The 19975-nt window shown below is 45.1% G+C and overlaps 1 protein-coding gene across 1 annotated transcript in view; it reads left to right on the top strand.

Moving 5' to 3' along the window:
* LOC119422513 (slit homolog 1 protein) overlaps window positions 1-19975 on the top strand; it is a 285059-nt gene that overhangs the window by 231137 nt on the left and 33947 nt on the right. Inside the window, exons 27-28 of the mRNA XM_037689889.1 lie at window positions 7227-7351; window positions 7534-7742. Of these exons, the coding sequence (XP_037545817.1) occupies window positions 7227-7351; window positions 7534-7742 (334 nt within the window). The remainder of the gene's footprint in view (window positions 1-7226; window positions 7352-7533; window positions 7743-19975) is intronic.

Raw genomic sequence — 19975 nt, 5'->3', positions numbered from 1 at the left:
GCATATAAATAGATGTGATACATTTACATATAGGCCGGTGAAGACATTGAATTTTAAGGGAAGGTTGTAGCAGAGTCCAGAGCCCCCCTTCTCATCCATTGTCCAGATAAGTGTAAGGATGGTACTTTTCTGTGGCCCGGTTTGTGTCTGTTTTCCTCGTGCTTCCTCATTAGTTTCCATTGTTGCCACCTGTGTCTCGTCCCAGCTGTTTGTCATCATGTCTCGTCTTCTCCCAGTATTTAAGCAGTCCTATTCTGTCTTGTCCTTTGTCGGGTCGTCTTCGTTGGTACTCTCCCTTGGGTCTTCTGAGTCTTGTCCTGAGTCTTGTCCTGAGTCTTGTCCTGAGTCTTTCCCTGAGTCTTCCTGGTCCCTCGAGTTCCCCGTGTCTCTCTTGTCGCCTGAGTTCCCCGTGCCTAGTTCATGTAAGTTTTGCTGCCCCGTCAGCTTGTTTATTTTGTACTTTTACCATTGCCTCCTTCCTTATTCATGTAAGTTTTGCTGCCCCGTCAGCTTGTTTATTTTGTACTTTTATTTACCATTAAAACATATTTTTGTATATCTGCCGAGTTGAGTCCCTGTTCTGCACTCTGGGTTCGCTCCTAACCGCAAACTACGACAATAAGAGGTGTTATTCATCATCAGCTCGGTTGAGATTCCGTCACATGTCCACGACCTTGGGGAAGGGAGGGGTGAGGAGACAGGCAAAGCATCTTTGTTTTTTTCAAAACATTCCAGGAGTTGAGATAAGTCCGCCGTCAAGGCCACAGTTTGGGTCAGGCAGAACTCATGAATTGCTTTTTCTGCCTTTTAAAATTTTCACTGTTACAGTTCTCTGATGGAAAATCCAAACAGCCAAATTGATTCCTTACGCCAAAAGTCGAGTTCATAGCTTTCTTCAAGATTATTCCCACCGTTCATGGTTGCTGCCAGAAAGTTCACAGTCCTGATAACAGTCTGTTCCAGCTTTCTGACACAGCTGCACATAATTCAGTCTGAGTGCTGCCAAGCTTCAACACATCCACACAAATTTGTAGACAATCCAGATTTCACCAAGCCAAACAGCAGAATTCTAGTTGTCATCATGAATCCAATTTGTTTCTGTCAAGGTAAGAGGGTCCTCCTTACTCTGACTCCTGTCGGGAGAAGTTGATCAATATTGTTGAGAGACCAGCTGATCAAATCCTTCGAATTAGGAAGGTATGCAGGAAAAAAAGTGTCTCTTTAAGGGTTCACAAGACAAAAGAGTGCAAGCAGGGAAGCGCCGGGTTGGGGGGGGGGGGGGGGGGGGGGTGGTAGGGCGGAAGGGGGGTTGTTGGACGGAGCACCGGGAGACATGTCTGACTTCACCGGAGCACAGACAGAAAAAAAAAAAAAACATGGATAAACAGGAGGTACTTACATAACAGACAGATCATCACCAGTGGACATAAGACAACATCAGGGACAAAACCACAAATCCTACAGTATCCCCACCCCATCACAGGGCATCTCCAGATGTCCAGGAGCCCACCTCTCAAAAACTTCAGTGGGAGGAGGGGGAAAACAGGCCAGAGGGCATGATGAAACACATAAGGGGAACCAATACAGGAAACACACACTAAGAACAAAACCAGAAAATAAAAAGTTCAGATGGTTTCTAGACCCAAAGCAGGCCATGTCCAAAACCCTGGAACAGGTCAGGCAAGGAGCCTGGTCTAGGCAAGGAGCTTAGATGAGGCAAAGGGCCAAGGCAAAGGAAGGACCAAGGTTTAACAGATCATATGATGAGTTTATGAATATTTTAGGAGCTATGTATGAAAAGAATTGTGTGCAAAATAATTATACAAAGAGAAATGTTGTTGACCAACCATGGATGACGAACGAGTTGACAAATGCTTGTAAAAAAAAAAATTTTTGTATACATGTTTCTTGAAATTGAGAACACAAGAGGCCGAAGAAAAATATAAGAAGTATAAAAATAAATTAGTAGGGATTATAAGGAAACACAAGAAGGAATATTATAGTGATTTATTAAATAAAAGTAATGGTGATATGAAAGCAACATGGCGAGTATCTAAAAAAGTTAAATCTGGTCCTCTGGACATTCAAAAAAACAAAACAAAGCAAAACAACAAAAAAATGTAGAAACTAAAGTTTAGTTGGCAGCTCAGAACACCACATACAGAACACCATGGACTTTGTGGACAAGGTGAGGGATGTCATCATGGAGACTGATGAAACAATGGTCTCTTTTGATGTCACATCACTCTTTACGTGCATTCCTGTTGATGATGCAGTAGAGGTGGTCAGTTTAAAATTAAAATCAGACACCACTCTGAGCAGCAGGACCACGCTTTCCACAGAACAACTGTGTCAACTCTTGAAACTGTGCCTGCTGTCAACCTACTTCACATATGGGGAGCAATATTATAGGCAGAAACATGGGTGTGCTATGGGGTCTCCAGTTTCTCCTATTGTTGCCAACCTGTACATGGAGGAGGTAGAAAAGAGAGCCTTGACGTCCTTTTCAGGGACACCACCAAGTCATTGGTTCAGGTATGTTGACGACACCTGGGTTAAAATCAAATCTCAGGAAGTCCAACATTTTACTGACCACATCAACTCTGTGGATAAATACATCAAGTTCACACGAGAAGAGGAAAAAACGGCAGGTTGGCTTTCTTGGACTGTGAGGTCTCAGTCTCTGATAGAGGACATTTGCAAACTGAGGAGTACCACAAACCCACCCACACAAACCAGTATTTGCAGTTTGACTCCCATCACCCTTTGGAGCACAAGTTAGGAGTCATCAGGACTCTGTACCACAGAGCAGACAGCGTCCCCACTAGCTCGGGAGCCAGGCAGAAGGAGAAATCCCACACAAGACAGGCTCTAGAGCAATGTGGATATCCTAACTGGGCCTTCCTGAAAGAAGAAACCCAAACAGGACTCCAGTCAGCCATCAGGTGAAAAGGAGGAACCCAGACCCAGACCAGTGGTCATTCCATATGTTGAGGGAGTATCAGAGAAACTGAGACAATTATTTTCTAAACATAACGTCCCAGTGGCTTTTAAACCCCAAAATACATTAAAGACTGGTTCATCCCAAAGATCCAGTCCCCCGGCACAAACAGAGTAATGTTGTGTATGTTGTTCAGTGTCAGGAGGGTGATCAGTCTTACATCGGGAAACTAAACAGCCACTGGCCAAAAGGATGGACCAGCACAGAAGATCAACATCATCAGGCCAGGACTCTGAGGTCTACACTCATCTCCAGGTCAGAGGTCACTCTTTCAGGGATGAAGATGTTCACATCCTGGACAGAGAGGAACGATGGTTTGAGAGAGGAGTAAAGGAGGCCATCTTTGTGAAAAGAAACCGTCCATCATTAAACAGGGGTGGAGCCTCCAGGTTCAACTGTCCCCCTCTTACAATGCTGTGATTGCTAGTATCACTCAGCCCTCTGTGAACAGTAAACAGCCATCAGGTGCTAATGATCCATTGTTAGGCTGATGGTCCTTCTTGAGCATGTGAGCAGCTGGTTTTGGTTGTCAGCAGCAAACTGGTTGATCCACTCTGAGAAGGTGCTATTTAAGAGACTGAGCTGAATACAGCACCTCAGACTGAGGAAGTCCTCAGGATGAGAGACGAAACGTTTCTACATTTTTTTGTTGTTTTGCTTTGTTTTGTTTTTTTGAATGTCCAGAGGACCAGATTTAACTTTTTTAGATTTTTCTACCTGGATTATTGAGCATGCATCAGGATAACATGGCGAGTAATACAAAGTGTTCTGAAAAGTCATAAAGCAAAAACAGGTATTTCACAATATTTTTTGAAGGATGACGATGAAATCCATGATGAAAATGAAATTGTAAATGGATTAAATCATCATTTTGTGAACGTTGGATCAAGCCTTGCAGCTAAAATACCAAAAGTAGACAATAATGTGAACCATTCAGTTATAAGTTGTGACAACAGTATTTTTCTTAATGGAACTGACAAAGAAGAAATAATGAATGTTGTAAAGAATCTTACAGATAAGAGATCAAAAGACTGGGTGGACATGGATATGATGTTTGTAAAGGACATACTGAGTTATGTTATCGAGCCGTTTACATATATTTGTAATTTATCATTTTCAAAAGGAATATTTCCAGACAATATGAAAGTAGCTAAGGTAGTTCCTCTCTTTAAAAATGGTGATAAATGTGTGTTCAATAATTACAGACCAATATCCTTATTACCACAGTTCTCAAAAATTCTAGAAAAACTGTTTGTGACCAGATTAGATAAATTTATTACTAAACAAAACATTCTAAGTAGCAGTCAGTATGGGTTTAGAGCAAAAAACTCTACATCAATGGCTCTCATGGAAATAATAGAACAAATAACTACTGCTGTCGATCAAAAACAGTATTGTGTTAGTATTTTTGTTGATTTAAAAAAAGCATTTGATACTATTGACCACACTATTCTCCTTGAAAAATTAAATAAATATGGTATAAGAGGACCAGCATTACACTGGGTATCTAGCTATTTAAAAGATAGGAAACAGTTTGTACAAATAAATGGTGTAACATCTGACCTGTGCAATATCACGTGTGGAGTTCCTCAAGGCTCTGTACTTGGACCAAAGTTATTTATTTTATATGTGAATGACTTAGTGAATGTATCAGGACTCCTTAAATGTGTCCTTTTTGCAGATGACACCACATTTTTTTGTTTGGGTAAAGATGTAAAACGGATGTTGGAATTGATGAAGACAGAATTTGATAAAATACAAACTTAGTTTAAAATTAATAAATTATCATTAAATTTAGATAAAACTAATTACATGATATTTATTAACAAAAAGAGAACTGTTGACGATCCATTTAAAATTTAGGGTGTTGAGATTTGTAGAGTTAATGAGATGAAATTTTTGGGTGTAATCATTGATGAACAGCTAACATGGAAAAATCACATCAATTCTGTAAGAACAAAAATATCTAAATCTATTGCAGTACTATACAAAGTCAGGGAATTATTAAATGATAAAGCTCTGTACATGTTGTATAACACAATCATTGTTCCACACTTAATCTATTGCATTGATATTTGGGGGAAAGCATGTAAAACTTTTACAAAACCTATTTTTATTTGACAGAAAAGAGCTGTAAGAATTATCACCAGAAAGCATTACAGTCACCCATCAAGCACATTATTTTATCAACTGAACTTATTGAAGTTCCATGATTTGGTAGATTACAGTATTTTATCAGTTATGTATAGGGCTCAAAATAACACATTACCATTAAATATCCAAAGAAATGTTGTTAAAAGACAAAGTTGTTATAATCTTAAGGGGATAGAGATATTTGTCAAACCAAAATTCAGAACTAGTCTGAAGGGAAGGTCTACCTCAATCCAAGGAGTTGGATTGTGGAATGGTCTAGAGAGTGATGTGAAAAATGTCAAGTCAATGTGAACATTTAAGAAAAAGATCAAAGAAAAAAGGAAAAAAAAAAAAAGAAAGAAAAAAAGGAGAAAAAAGTGAAAAAAGAAAAAGAGAAAAAAAGAGAAAAAAGAAAAAGATAAAAGCTGAATTGTTAAAAAAAATATATAAAGTAGCTTAATGTGTTTTCTGTATTAGAATTAGAAAAATTAAAGAGTTATTCATTTTGTTCTGTTACTTGAAAATTATTGTGATTGAACTAATTGTTTGAAAAAAGGGGCAGATATAATAAGATTTTTTTCTTCTTCTGCTGCCTTTCATTTTAAATCTCTTGTATTTTTTATATTGTTATGAATTTTTTTGTATTTTTTAAAATGAATAAACTTTATACCATACCAAGGTGAGGCGAAGGACTGAGGCAAAGGACCAAGGTGAAGCGTGTGACAACGGCAAAGTGTAGGACTGGCCTTTACTGAGACACAAGGAAGTGATGGGGCATCTAGTCCAACCTCCACAGAGACCCACAGAGGTGGGGCATTGGGACCAGCCCTCACAGGTACACAAGGAGGTGATGGGGCTTCTGGGCCACCCTCCACAGGGAAACTCAGGGATGGGGCATTGGTACCAACCCCCATGGAGACACAAGGAGGTGATGGACTTCTGGCCCAACCCCCACAGGGAATCTCAGGGGTGGGGCGTCAGTACCAGCCCCCCGGAGACACACGGAACTGATGAGTCTGGATCTAAGACTGAAACAGAGTCAGGCACTGGAACTGGGACAGAGTCAGGCACTGGGACAGAGCCTGACTGTGGAGCTGTGATTCTGGACCCTTTCTGCCGTCGACCTCTTCTATGTGGTTCAGGGCCAGGAGCGAACCAGAGCTCCTCTTTGGGCTCAGTCTCTCTCTCAGACATCCGGGGCGAGGACTCTGGTGACAGGATGTGGCGAGGATCTGATCCCTCGGTTGACTCAGGTAGTGGGCTAAGACTGGTGGAGGTTAAGGCACCAGATGGTCAGAGGAGCGACTCCAACCAGCTCTTTTCCTCCAGCACCTCGTCCAAGAACTCCTCCATACTATGGGAGTCAAACAGGCTAGGGAGACAGATATATTCAGTTAACATGTCCTCTGTGGCCACCCATCTTTAACCACAAATTACATGAGGTGGCCGTTTCCACATCCCTCTGGGTTTTTTGCAGAGCTGCAGATAGTCCTCATCAGAGGGTCCAGAAAGAAAATGCTTGCCTGCTGGGTTCATGCTTGGTCTTGGCATTCTGTTACAAAAGGCTGGTGCTGGTGAACCCAGTGGTACAGGCAAGCAGGCGAGGACTCAGGATAGTGAAAAATAAAGAATGTATTAACAAAACAAAAGAGCTGACAGGGCAGCAAAATAAACAGCGGGTACTTACATAACAGACAGATCATCACCAGTGGACATAAGACACAACACCAGGGACAAAGCCACAAATCCTACAAACTTACACTACACAGGTACAAACACAGTGTCTTACAATGCAGGACTCATGCAAGTTTTGCATGTCAGTAGACAACATTTCATGTCATGTATCTTTGTGTCTGATTGTGATGAAATATATTTTGTGTTTGTGTCTGGGTTTTGTTACCCTTTTAGAAATTGTTCAGGTTTACACACCTACCTTTTCAGGACCAATGTTTTTGGGGAGCCAAAGCTTGTTTCTCACATGTTCAAACTCATTTTTTGGATAATATGCATTTATGCTCAGCTTTTAATTCTTTTTTTTCTGCATTTTCATTTTACAAACAATTGGATAAAGAGATTACTTTTGGTCTCACAGGGTCCCCAGTGTCGCTGCCAGCCTGGTTGGACAGGACAACACTGTGACCAACCAATCACAGGAGGTCTTAGTGGAGTGGATGTTGTCACCACGGCAACTGGTGTCAACCCATGTGAGGGCAACAAGTGAGTGCAGTTCATTCTGATGCTACAAGAAATATTAGACCTTGACCATCAAGAACTTGAATGAGAACATGTTTCTTTTCTCGAAAGTTCTTCTTTATTCATTTTAAATATAACATGGTCCATATAGAGTTTATAAATCATACTCAGTATTTACGTGTTTCTTTCTCTGCATTTCTTTCAAGGTGTGCGAAGGGTGTATGTGTAGTGTTGGACACACAAACTTACAGGTGTGGTTGTGAGAAGGGATATGGAGGTGCGCTGTGTAATATCCATGAAGCGTCCACAGGTTCCTGCCGGGGGCTCCCCTGTCTGCATGGCCAGTGTCAGAAGACAGAGGATGGAGAGAGCTGCATCTGTGAGCAGGGGTACACCGGAGAGAGCTGTGATATAGGTGAGGAATCAGATCAAGGAGCGATTAGGAAGTTTAGACATTATTCCTCTTCAGACAGAGAATTTGCATAGAAGTGTCTTGGCTCGGGGGCAGCACGGTGGCACATTTGGTAGAGCTGCTGCCTCTCAGCGAGCAGGTCTTCCCGGTTCAAAACCCAGCCCAGGACCTTTCTGTGTGGAGTTTGCATGTTCTCTCCGTGCATGCATGGGTTTTCTCCGGGTGCTCCAGTTTCCTCCCACAGACCTAAAACATGCATGTTAGGCTGATTGGTAACTCTAAATTGTTCCTAGGTGTGCATGAGAGAATGAATGGTTGTTTGTCTCGTTTGTCTCCATGCATCCCTGTGATGGACTGGAGACCTGTCCAGGGTGGACCCCACCTCTCACACAGTAACTGCTGGACATGAGCAGCAGTGACCCCATTACCCAAAAAGGACGATGGAGGTAAAAGATAATGGATGGATGGATGTTTTGGCTCTGATAGATTTTAATCTGATGCATGCAGGGTAGAGAGCAAAAGAGCTGTAATGATAACTGGAAAGTTCTTGGAGAAACTTTGACGAGAACTGCCACATTGCAGCCATGTTAAATGTTTGATTTGACAGTACTATGTGTTGGGTTTGATCTCTACTAACATTACACCAAATTTCAGCTCAATATGGCAAAAAAAAAAAAAAAATTAAGTTAAACTATTTTTTTCTTTTAAGCTATGGTGGCCATCTTGGATTTTTGACTTGGTCCAATATGTTTTGGGTAACGTTCTTAGCTATAACCTCACCAAATTTCAGCTCGTTATGTGTAAAAGGAGCTGAGTTATTTAAATGTAGCTGTGGTGGCCATCTTGGATTTTTTTTACTTGAATACAGTGTTTTTTGGGCATTACTCTCAGCTACCAACACACCAAACTTGAGCTTAAAATCTCTAAAAATGACAGATATATAGTATTTTTTAGCTAAGGTGGCCATCTTGGATATTTGATTTGCAATCAGAGTTTTAGGGAATGTTGTCGGCTACTACACCAAATTTCAGCTAAATAACTCTAAAAACCTCTGAGTTGTATCCATTTGAAATTATCTTTTGCATCCATCTTGAATTTTTAGCTTTGAATTCAGAATGTGTTGTGCATCGCTGTCCGGTACCACCACACCAGATTTCAGCTCAATATGTTTTAAAATATCTGAGTTATCATATTTTTTTCCCTTTTAGCAAAGGCAGCCATCTTGAATGTTTAATTTACATCAGGAATATAAACAACTCTCAGCTATAACCATACCAAATGTCAGATCAATATCTCAAACCTCCTGCTCTGCTCTGATGGTAGTTTGAAATCATCTCCTGCAGAAAGGTAAACGTGAATGATACTGTTTATGCCTAGGTCCGTGTTTGTGCCATTGACTGTCTGTTCTGTTAGCAAAATATCTTACAAACCACTGAAAATAGCCATATCGGACGTATATCTACAACTAATTATCTTTTGGTGAAATGACTCAAGATGCCTGCCACAGCAAACAAAAATAAATGTAATTCAGTCAGTTTTACAGATATTGACCTAAAATTTGAATTGGTAGTAGCTAAGAATGTTCTCCGAAGCGCACTCTGAGTGCTAAAAATGTGCATAATCTTGAACATTTTCTAATTACCGGTAAGTTTTTGAAATTGACTCTGAATGTTTGTTAGCCAAGTATATTCAATATATATATAGTACAACAATAATAACAATAAACAATAATATTCGAGTATATTTTGAACTACTGGACAGATTTCAGTGAAACATTCAGGAAATACTCACTATAGTTGTTTGAAGCTAATAAAATTTAAGATGGTTGCCACAGCCAATTGGCATTACAAAACACATTTATGGCTAGAATTCAGTCAGTTTTACAAGTTTTGTGCTCAAATTTGGTACAGTTATAGCTGAAAGTAATTCACAATAAATACATCAAACACTACTCATTGCACAATATTTCTTAAAACTTTAGCAAAAAAAAAGGGTGGAGCCAATCATTTTTGTTTTTTAGCAAAATATCTCCTGATTTTAATGAAGCCTGGATGCACATCTACAACTGATTAACTTTTGAAATCACCAAATTTCAATACACAATTATAGTTATAGTCAATCTTCAGTTTCACAGATGATGAGCTACACTTTATAGATTTAGCATGATCATTCACGACACATATTCTTGAAAGTGACATTTTGCCATATTACATAATGTTATTTTTTAAGGGTTGACCAAAGCAGCTATTCATTTTTCAATATAATTTCATTTTAGTTTAAAACTTTGGTCTGACCAGTTAAGTTGAATCTGTGAAGTTGTATTTGAATATAAAGTGTGTACTTCCTGTACAAATTATTATAGTACTCTTCCTGCTGTGCAGAATATTATTTTCACAGTAGCTACATCATTGTTTAAGCCAAATAACATGTGGCTCTGGGGGACATGAGGCCACATGAGGAACCACATGTTGGTTCTTTTGCTGCTTTCACTGTAGGGAGGTAAGGGGCAGAAATGACTTGATTATAAAGGTTTCAATCTCCCAGTTTAAGAAAAGGACAACTGTGAGTGTAGTTCATTTTCAGTACCAGTATAATTCAATTCATCCATCCATTATCTTTTTACCCACTTCTGCCATTTTGGGTCACGGGGTCACTGGTGCCCATGTCCAGCAATCACTGTGCAAGGGGCGGGGTACACCCTGGACAGGTCTCCAGTCCATCACAGGGCCACATAGAGACAAATGAGACAAACAACCATTCACTCTCTCACTCACACCTAGAGACAATTTAGAGTTACCATCAGTCTAACATGCATGTTTTTGGTCTGTGAGAGGAAACCGGAGTACCCGGAGAAAACCCACGCATACATGGAGAAAACATGCAAACTCCACACAGAAAGGCCTCCGGACCGGGATTTGAAACGGGGACCTGCTCGCTGAGAGGCAGCAGCTCTACCAGTTGCGCCACCGTGCTGCCCCAATTCAATTCAATTCAGGTTTTTTTTATATAGCGCCAAATCACAACAAAGTTGTCTCAGGGCACTTTACAGAAACATTCACATACATAGAAAAGCCAATTAGTAAAGCTCTTTATCTAAGGAAGCAGCAGACAAGTTGAATCTTCTTTTTGTCACAGTCTCCTATCCTGAGCAAGCACAATGGCAACAGTGTAAAGGAAAAACTCCCTTTTAAAAGGAAGAAACCTCCAGCAGAACAATTCAATTCAATTCAAAAATACTTTATTAATCCCAGAGGGAAAGTAAATGGTGTTGTAACTCATCCTCCTGGTTTTATTAAAGAGTTGTTCTAGATGCTGATGGCTGTGGGCAGGAAGGATCTCTTGTAGCGTCTGTCCAACAACACATCTGAAGAAGCCTCTGACTGAAGACACTCTGTTGTTGTATGACAGTCTGATGAAGAGGATGCTGAGGGTTGGACTTGTTGGACCTGTTTCTCCTGAAATAAGACACAATGGTCCATGCTCTATTCGGCCTCTGCTCGACTGCCTGGCTGACATCAGGGACTGGATGGCTTTAAACTTCTTAAGTTTCAATGAAAAAAAGTCTGAAGTCATGTTGTTCCCTCCCAATGACACAATCACAAACCACTGCATCGACCTTTCCGCTCTAACCCTGTCAGAAAAACAAAGAGTCACTAATCTGGGAGTGATAATGGACCCTTCCCTGAAACTTAACAATCATGTAAACATGATTGTTAAATCATTTTTATTCCAACTGAGGCGGCTGTCTAAACTAGGGATGGGGCAGATCCGACCCAGTATCGGTATCGGCCTCCAACACCAGCATAATTTACGTATCCGATTTTCCGATCCTCCTGCCGATATTTCCGATCCATGATGCATGTTGGCTTCAAACTATGGAATGGATTTCCTGAACGGCAGCGTGTCTCATGAGCCCAGAGTAATAACATTCAGGAAATCCAGTTCATAGTTTGCAGCCAGCTACAACGTGAGGACTGAGTTAGCAGCACTGTGGCTAACAGCTAACAAACTTTTCATCTAAACATGTCCGCTGTGTGGAAGTATTTTACACTAGAAACACTACAAGACAGCATTGTGCACTGTCTGCAGAGCCATAGCGCCACATTAAACCGCAGTAAAGTTAGTTTTACTTTGGACGTTTGAGCTCCGTGGATTCAGCGGGGCGCTGCTCTTTGGTCAAACCGAAAGAGGCAACTCGACACCAGCCAGCCGCGTCCAATCTGCCCCGCTCAGTCTGCCCGTCTCCGAGGAGGGACAGACTGAGCGCAGCTGCCCCAAATCAGGCTGCCTGCTTCGGACTGAACAAGAAGAAGACGTCGCTGAAACCACGGAGCTCAAATGTTTACAGAGAAGTTGCTAAACTTCATCATAATTAATGACCGACCACTATCAGTTGTAGAAAACAAAGGATTTCTCAGCTTGATACGTGCAGTCAAAAAATAGTTTACCCTCCAGGAGAAATTTATCAGTACAACAGTAGACAATCGTAAAAAAAAGTGATTTGAAAATTATATATATTAAAAACATAAACAGCTACATTATAAAGTGATGTAAAATACTAAAAACAGGAACATGTCTATTGGTTTATACCATGAACTTAGCAGGTGTTTGAAGCCATTTAACATTTTATTTTATTTAATTCATTCATTTAAAAGAAACAAAATTAAAAACAAATCATCAAAAAGAAAACATTGAATGAAAAGAGTGTAGAAAGAAGAAAAAATTATTATATCTGCCCCTTATAAAATATAAAACAACTTTAAACAATCACTTAAATTAATCACTTTAATATCCACTTTAAAGCTAGGAATAAAAAGAAACATGTTCTATTTCGTATAGGCTTCACCCTTTAAGGCTGTCGCTTAGTAGGTTTATCCCGTTATGCGGAGCATTGCACTGAAAAATTTAGTCCACGCCCACCTGCTGTGTGGGCCCCACCCGGTCCGTATAAATTACGTTAAGAGCGGGAAATTGGCTCCCCATTTTTTTCTTCAGCGAGCTAATAGCACTGTCAGAAGAACAAAGAAGGAAAATTGTGTAGATGACCAACCTTTATTAAGGATGCTTGGCCCGGCAGTCGACCTCCGGTCGTCCGGTGAGTTCTCCTCCCCGAGGAGAAGCTGACGAGCAGTCTTATTTCAAGGTAAGCACCGAGTAGTATTTCTCAGTGACAGGTCACTACACGCTGGACAACGCCATCTTGTAATTTTCCTCTTATCGCCGACCCTCGGAGCGAATCGGATGGTTCCTCCGGGACAGGTGGCGCTCAGCTGCAGCCCCCCCTGCTCATTCCCTCCTAGAGAGCGTAGTGTCGGTGGAGGGGGGCTGAGTGAATGCTCATCCCATCCCACCTCGTTTCGCATCGGCGATCACACCGCTCCCGGCCGACGGCGCCCTCAGGGGTTGCCCGACGTAACCCAGGAGGCGGCTGACATGAAGGGACCCTTTTTTACGTCCTACGCCTTTCCCGCCAGTTCGGATGATCCGGCGGGAAGGTTGTTTACTGGGTTCCATTCCGGCTCACCGTCTTGATCCATATGGCCTCGTGTTCCCAACAGGACGTCCTACGGGTGAGGCCACAGACGGGTTTTTTCCAGGTAGATTGGGGGAGCCGGTCTCCACAGTCCGCACCCATCTCCAGAGCAGGGGTTCACTGAGTGGAAAGTCCCTTCGTGCCCCCTGGAGCCGAGCCTGATGGAGGCTTTATTGGAGCAAGATGTCGAGGTGGACCAGCGCCCCATGCCTCCGGTTAGCATAACTGAGACGGTGACACCGCTCTCCAACTGAGCTCACCAGCATGTGTTCCACACGGCCACAGCGAACAACACGTTACGCTGTTGGCGTACACGTTCGGAGGCGGGAAGAGACGGTGGCCCTCTGTCCTTCGGCTCACTCCGCTCTCGTAGCGGCTGCTTGCTAACGATGCTGCCGGCCCCTGCAGTGCGCTCCGTCTACAGGGCAGCTGACGTCATCCTCAACCGGTGCGCCTCTTTTGCTGTCTGCCGCCCCGCATCGCAGCCGGAGAACGAGGTCCCAGAGGTTCTCCTGGCTCGTCACTCCACCTTCCTCTCAGGAGAGCTGCAGGAGCTTTGTTAGAGGTCCTCTTTTCATCAGCGAGAGATCATTTCAAGATGCTCCACGGCTGCACAACGCCTCCCCAGCTCTGCTACGCCAGCCCCTCTCGTCAGACGTCCCCGGCATCCGGAAGTTCTTTTTTTTTCCCGGACTTCGCCAACAGGGGGCCCTCCAGGACAACAAACAGAGCTCAAGGGAAGGTAACCAGGTGTCGGGTTGCTGGAGGTGGGTTGATGACACTGTGAAATAACATAATTTTATGATGAAGTGTCCTTTAGCCAGGCTGTCAGCATGGTTTATCTGACAAGCGGCCCCATCACACACACTCATCACGAATGAGCCTTTTTAAGGTTGTTTTCATTCACTGTCAGCGGTGCCGATACGCGCTCCCGCGGCATGAAAGCGCGCACGCCACTCTCAGCGCCCGTTGTTCACGTCAACGTTAACGTGAGACCACGGTACGAGCTCAGTAACATATCTCGCTCTCGGCAGAAGCGACACATGTTTTTTCATTGCAGTGGTGTCAAACGCGCGCTCCCGCGGCGTCAGCAGTTTCACAAGCCTCACAGTGGCTCTGCTCCTTCATCCTCGAAGAAGGTTTTCTGAATTAATACTGCAGCTCATGGAATCACTCTGAAGTTCACATGACTTGCAGCCAAGAATGAACGTGTTTCTGCAGACCGAGCCAGTGGTAGCCTCGCTCCACCGATGCCGCGCGCTGCTTCCTGACCGCACCAGTGCCAACGCACGCCCCCGCGTCAATCCTGGCTTAAGGCGTCGCATGAATGAGGACGCACACACACGACCCTTCAGGGCACGTCGGCTCATACGTGCACCCGCTTCCCGAGCGTTACATGGAGCAGCTGCACACAAAGTGAGCACAACTCAGATGAGCTGCTCCCCGCAGCATCAGCAACACACAACGTCTTGCATACTCGGGGACGCGCGTGTTTTTTTTTTCTCTCTCACTCAGCGCGCTCCAGTTCACATCAGCATGTATGTGAGTTTCACAGCATAAATGCGTGCCCGCTTTATAGCTTATAAACGGGTGGCAATGAACGCGCGCTTCCAGAAGGATGGGCGAACCGTTTTCATCCGGGATTCACGCTGCAGTTCAGCTCAAACCCCGGTGTGGAGGAACTCTGTGATGTTTTTTCTGTCATTTATGAACAGATTTCGTCCCCTCTAGCAGAAGCTCAGGAAATTCTGTTTTAAATGGAATTTCTAGAGTCTCAGAAGGAGAGGAAAACGCAAGGTCCCTCTCTCATCACTTCCTGGTCCCAATGAACTGGAAAGATGAGATTTATTCTAGATTGTCAATTTCTGAACTGTGAGAAACAACACTCCATTATGTGCCCGAGCCGCTTTAATTCTGCGTTATCTGGACACCTGCTGCTGCTGAGCAGCTTGTACAGACAGGTGGCAGCAGTGCAACTCACGTGAACCGGTTGAGTGATATCAGCTGTTTTCTATCAGCAGACCTACGTCACACACATTTAACAAGCCGTGGGACCGCTGTGGCTCTCCACACAGCAGCTCTTTTAAATGTTTTTGGAGTGTCGCACGGGATCTTTGAATGTGACTCAACACTGACCTTGAGCTGCAGAATCATCAGGGTTTTTTATTCACACAGACAGCAGTGACTGTTGCATACATACTGGCAGGAGATGTATGCGTTTCAACCCATGTGCCACATTGTGAGACAGATGCTGTGTGGGACACACCTTATCTGCTCTCCATTAGAGTGGGTACATCTCATGTATTCCGAACAGGGGGCGGATGTGATGCCCAAAGACGGTCTTTTGGGGCACGGGGACCTGGGACATTCCACCCAGAGCTATGGCTCAAACACGGTAGAAATCCTGCCAGCGTATGTGGACGTGTAGCAACACGAGAGAACACTCAATGTCAATTATAAATATCGTGGAGCCACGGGACGATCTACCGCTGGGTGGACGTGCCTGCTCACAACCTGTGGTCGTAATGCCTTTTCACCTTCTTCTCTCCCTCTGATATCACGGTTTTCTGAACCGAGCTCAGGAGGAGGGACTGGCAGCTCCTCTGCCCCAAGTGCGTGAACGCATCATGGTTCCCAAGCCTACGACATTTGTTATCAGGGCGCTCGTGGAAACTGCCGTGGAGGGAGGACGCTCTCCTCCAGGCGGGAGGAACGATCAGGAATTAATCAGAATAGGCCAGCACCTGTGGTTTGGCCGCTGTGCGGATCTTTTTGAGAGGATGGATCTCTCTCAAGATGTAGTGCGTATGATTCAGGAGTCACGTACTGCAACCACCACAGCGCTGTTCACATCAAGTGGTCAGTTTTTTCAACGCTGCTGTACAGAGAAAGGCATAGAGGCCACTTCATGTCCACTGGACGACATGCTGTCCTTTCTGCAGCAGTCGAGGGACAGAAATCTGTTGTCCAGCACGACTATCGTATGCTGCAGCCGTGTTTTCTTCTTGTCTCAAAGTTGTCGGAGACAGAACAACCTTTAATCATCCTCTGACAGAGCATTTTGAGCGCTCTCCACCAATATCGCTCCAGGGAATCCGTACCGATCCTTCCCCATGTGGCACTTTGCGTTAATATGGGAGTCTTTTTCTTTCTTCCAGAGTTGGGTCTAACTTCAGCATGAAGCCCATCCATCCATCCATTTTCTTCCGCTTATCCGGGGTCGGGTGGCGGGGGTAGCAGCCTAAGTAGGGAGGCCCAGACTTCCCTCTCCCAAGCCACTTGGGCCAGCTCTTCCAGGGGAATCCCGAGGCGTTCCCAGGCCAGACGAGAAACACAGTCCCTCCAGCGTGTCCTTGGTCTTCCTCTGGGCCTCCTTCCGGTGGGACGTGTCCAGAACACCTCACCAGGGAGGCATCCAGAAGGCATCCTAAACAGATGCCCAAGCCACCTCAACTGGCTCCTCTCGACGTGGAGAAGCAGCGGCTCTACTCTGAGTCCCTCCCAGATAATCGAGCTTTTCACCCTATCTCTAAGGGAGAGCCCAGACGCCCTGTGGAGAAAACTCATTTCGGCCGCTTGTATCCGAGATCTCATTCTTTCTGTCACAACCCAAAGCACGTGACCATAGATGAGGGTAGGAACGTAGATCGATCGGTAAATTGAGAGCTTCGCCTTTTGACTCAGCTCTCTCTTCACCACGACAGACCTGTACAGCGCCTGCTTCACTGCTGATGCTGCACCTATCTGCCTATCGATCTCACGCTCCATTTTTCCCTCATTCGTGAACAAGACCCCAAGATACTTAAACTCCTCCACTTGGGGTAGGACCTCCTCCCTGACCCAGAAAGGGCACTCTACCCTTTTCCGGCTCAAGACCATGGCCTCAGATTTGGAGGAACTGATCTTCATCCCGGCCGCTTCGCATTCGGCTGCAAACCGCTCCAGCGAAAGCTGTAGATCATGATCTGATGAAGCCATTAAGACCACATAATCTGCAAAAAGCAGAGATGCAATCCTAAGGCCACCAAAACAGATCCCCTCAACACCTTGGCTGTGCCTAGAAATTCTGTCCATAAAAGTTATGAACAGAATCGGTGAAAAAGGGCAACCTTGGCGGAGTCCAACTCTCACCGGGAACAAGCCCGACTTACTGCCGGCGATGCGGACCAGGCTCTGACACGAGTCATACAGGGACCTAACAGCCCGTATCAAAGGGCCCGGTACCCCATACTCCCAGAGTACCCCCCACAGGGTTCCCCGAGGGACGCAGTCGAACGCCTTCTCCAAGTCCATAAAACACATGTAGACCGGTTGGGCAAACTCCCACGCACCCTCCAGGACCCTGCTGAGAGTGTAGAGCTGGTCCAGTGTTCCACGGCCAGGACGAAAACCGCACTGCTCCTCCTGAATCAGAGGTTTGACTATCCGATGGACCCTTCTCTCCAGAACCCCCGAGTAGACCTTACCAGGGAGGCTTAAAAGCGTGATTCCCCTGTAGTTGGAGCACACTCTACGGTCCCCCCTTTTGAATAGGGGGACCACCACCCCTGTCTGCCAATCCAGGGAAACTTCCCCCGATGTCCACAAAATCTTGCAGAGTCGCGTAAGCCAACACAACCCTACAACATCCAGAGCCTTAAGGAATTCTGGGCGAATCTCATCCACCCCTGGGGCCCTGCCACTGAGGAGCTTTTTAACCACCTCGGTGACCTCAGCACCAGAGATTGGAGGGCCCGACCCAGAGTCTCCAGGCTCCGCTTCCTAAGTGGAAGACGTGCCGGTGGGATTGAGGAGGTCTTCAAAGTATTCCGCCCACTGACCCACAACATCCCGAGTTGAGGTCAGCAGCACACCACTCCCACTATAAACAGCGTTGGTGGCATACCGCTTTCCCTCCCGAGACGCCGGATGGTGGACCAGAATCTCCTTGAAGCCGTGCGGATGTCATTCTCCATGGCCTCTCCGAACTCCTCCCATGCCCGAGTTTTTGCCTCAGCAACCACCCGAGCCGCATGTCGCTTGGACTGCCGGTACCCATCAGCTGCTTCCGGGGTCACACAGGCCAAAAAGGTCCACCATTGGGTTCGAGGGTTGCCGCCGCAACAGGCACCGACAACCTTGTGGCCGCAGCTCCGGTAAGCCACCTCAACAATAGAGGCACAAAACATGGTTCGCTCAGACTCAATGTCCCCACCTCCCTCGGAACATGTTTGAAGTACTCTCGGAGGTGGGAGTTAAAACCATCTCACAGGAGACTCTGCCAGATGCTCCCAGCAAACCCTCACAATACGTTTGGGTCTGCCAGGTCTGACTGGTATCCTCCCCCACCATTAGAGCCAACTCACCACCAGGTAGTGATCAGTGGAATGCTCCGCCCCTCTCTTCACCCGAGTGTCCAAGACATGTCGCCGCAGATCAGATGAGACAATGACAAAGTCGATCATCGAACTGTGGCCTAGGGTGTCCTGGTGCCAAGAGCACATATGGACACCCTTATGCCTGAACAAGGTGTTCGTTATTGACAATCCATGACGAGCACAGAAGTCCAACAACAGAACACCACTCTGGTTCAGATCAGGGGGGCCGTTCCTCCCAACCATACCCCTCCAGGTCTCACTGTCATTGCCCACATGAGCATTGAAGTCCTCCAGCAGAACAAGGGAGTCTCCAGGAGGTGCACTTTCCAGTACCCCCTCAAAGGACTCCAGAAAGGGTGGATAATCCGAACTGCCGTTTTGTGCATAAGCACAAACGACAGTCAGAACCCGTCCCCCCACACGTAGGCGGAGGGAGGCCACCCTCTCATTCACCGAGGTGAACCCCAACACACAGGCACCAAGTTGGGGGGCAATAAGTATGCCCACTCCTGCTCGGCACCTCTCACCAGGGGCAACTCCAGAGTGGAAGAGTATCCAGCCCCTCTCAAGGAAACTTGATTCCAGAGCCAGAGCCATGCGTAGAGGTGAGTCCGACTATTTCTAGCCGGAACCTCTCAGCCTCACACACCAGCTCAGGCTCCTTCCCCACCAGTGAGGTGACATTCCACGTCCCAATAGCCAGCTTCTGTAGCCGAGGATCAGACCGCCAGGGTCCCCGCCTTGGTCACCACCCATCCCACATTGCACTCGACCTCTTTGGCCCCTCCCACAGGTGGTGAGCCCATGGGAAAGCATGAAGCCCAACTTCAGTTATCCTGGGCGAACTTGGGAGCTTCACCGGTCCGTTTGTTGCCTCTCTGCATGCTGCTTCACCTGCCACACCCCACTCTGCTGTCAAAATCTTGTCTCTTTATTAGTTCCGGTAAAACTGTGACCCATATATTTTTCCTGTGGATTCTTTCGAGGCTGAAATACACATCTACAAGACCTTCTTGTATTTATACTAATACTAATTTTTTATTTCTATTTCCTTTATTTAGATCCAAGGTAAACCATTTTTCACAAATACCTTCATTTAGTGTGATGTTACAAACAGCTCTTCAATATGAACTGATTAATAACAAAATGAACTGATTAGTAACCAAATGAACTGATTGGTAACAATAAAAACAGCAGTCATGAATTTGTGACTGATACTAAATTTCTCACACTGTAATTGCATGCAGTCAGATGTGAGCTTAAAACAAAATTCCACAAAACAAGTGCAGTGAACTTGAACTGATGTCAAATCAATGACCTTAGGATCATATGGTCAGAAACTGTCA

This window comes from Nematolebias whitei, chromosome 16, assembly GCF_014905685.2.
Source record: "Nematolebias whitei isolate Nwh7 chromosome 16, NemWhi1, whole genome shotgun sequence".
NCBI lineage: Eukaryota > Metazoa > Chordata > Actinopteri > Cyprinodontiformes > Rivulidae > Nematolebias > Nematolebias whitei.
The sequence above is the reverse complement of the archived record's forward strand: the minus strand, read 5'-3'. Positions and strand labels throughout refer to the sequence as shown.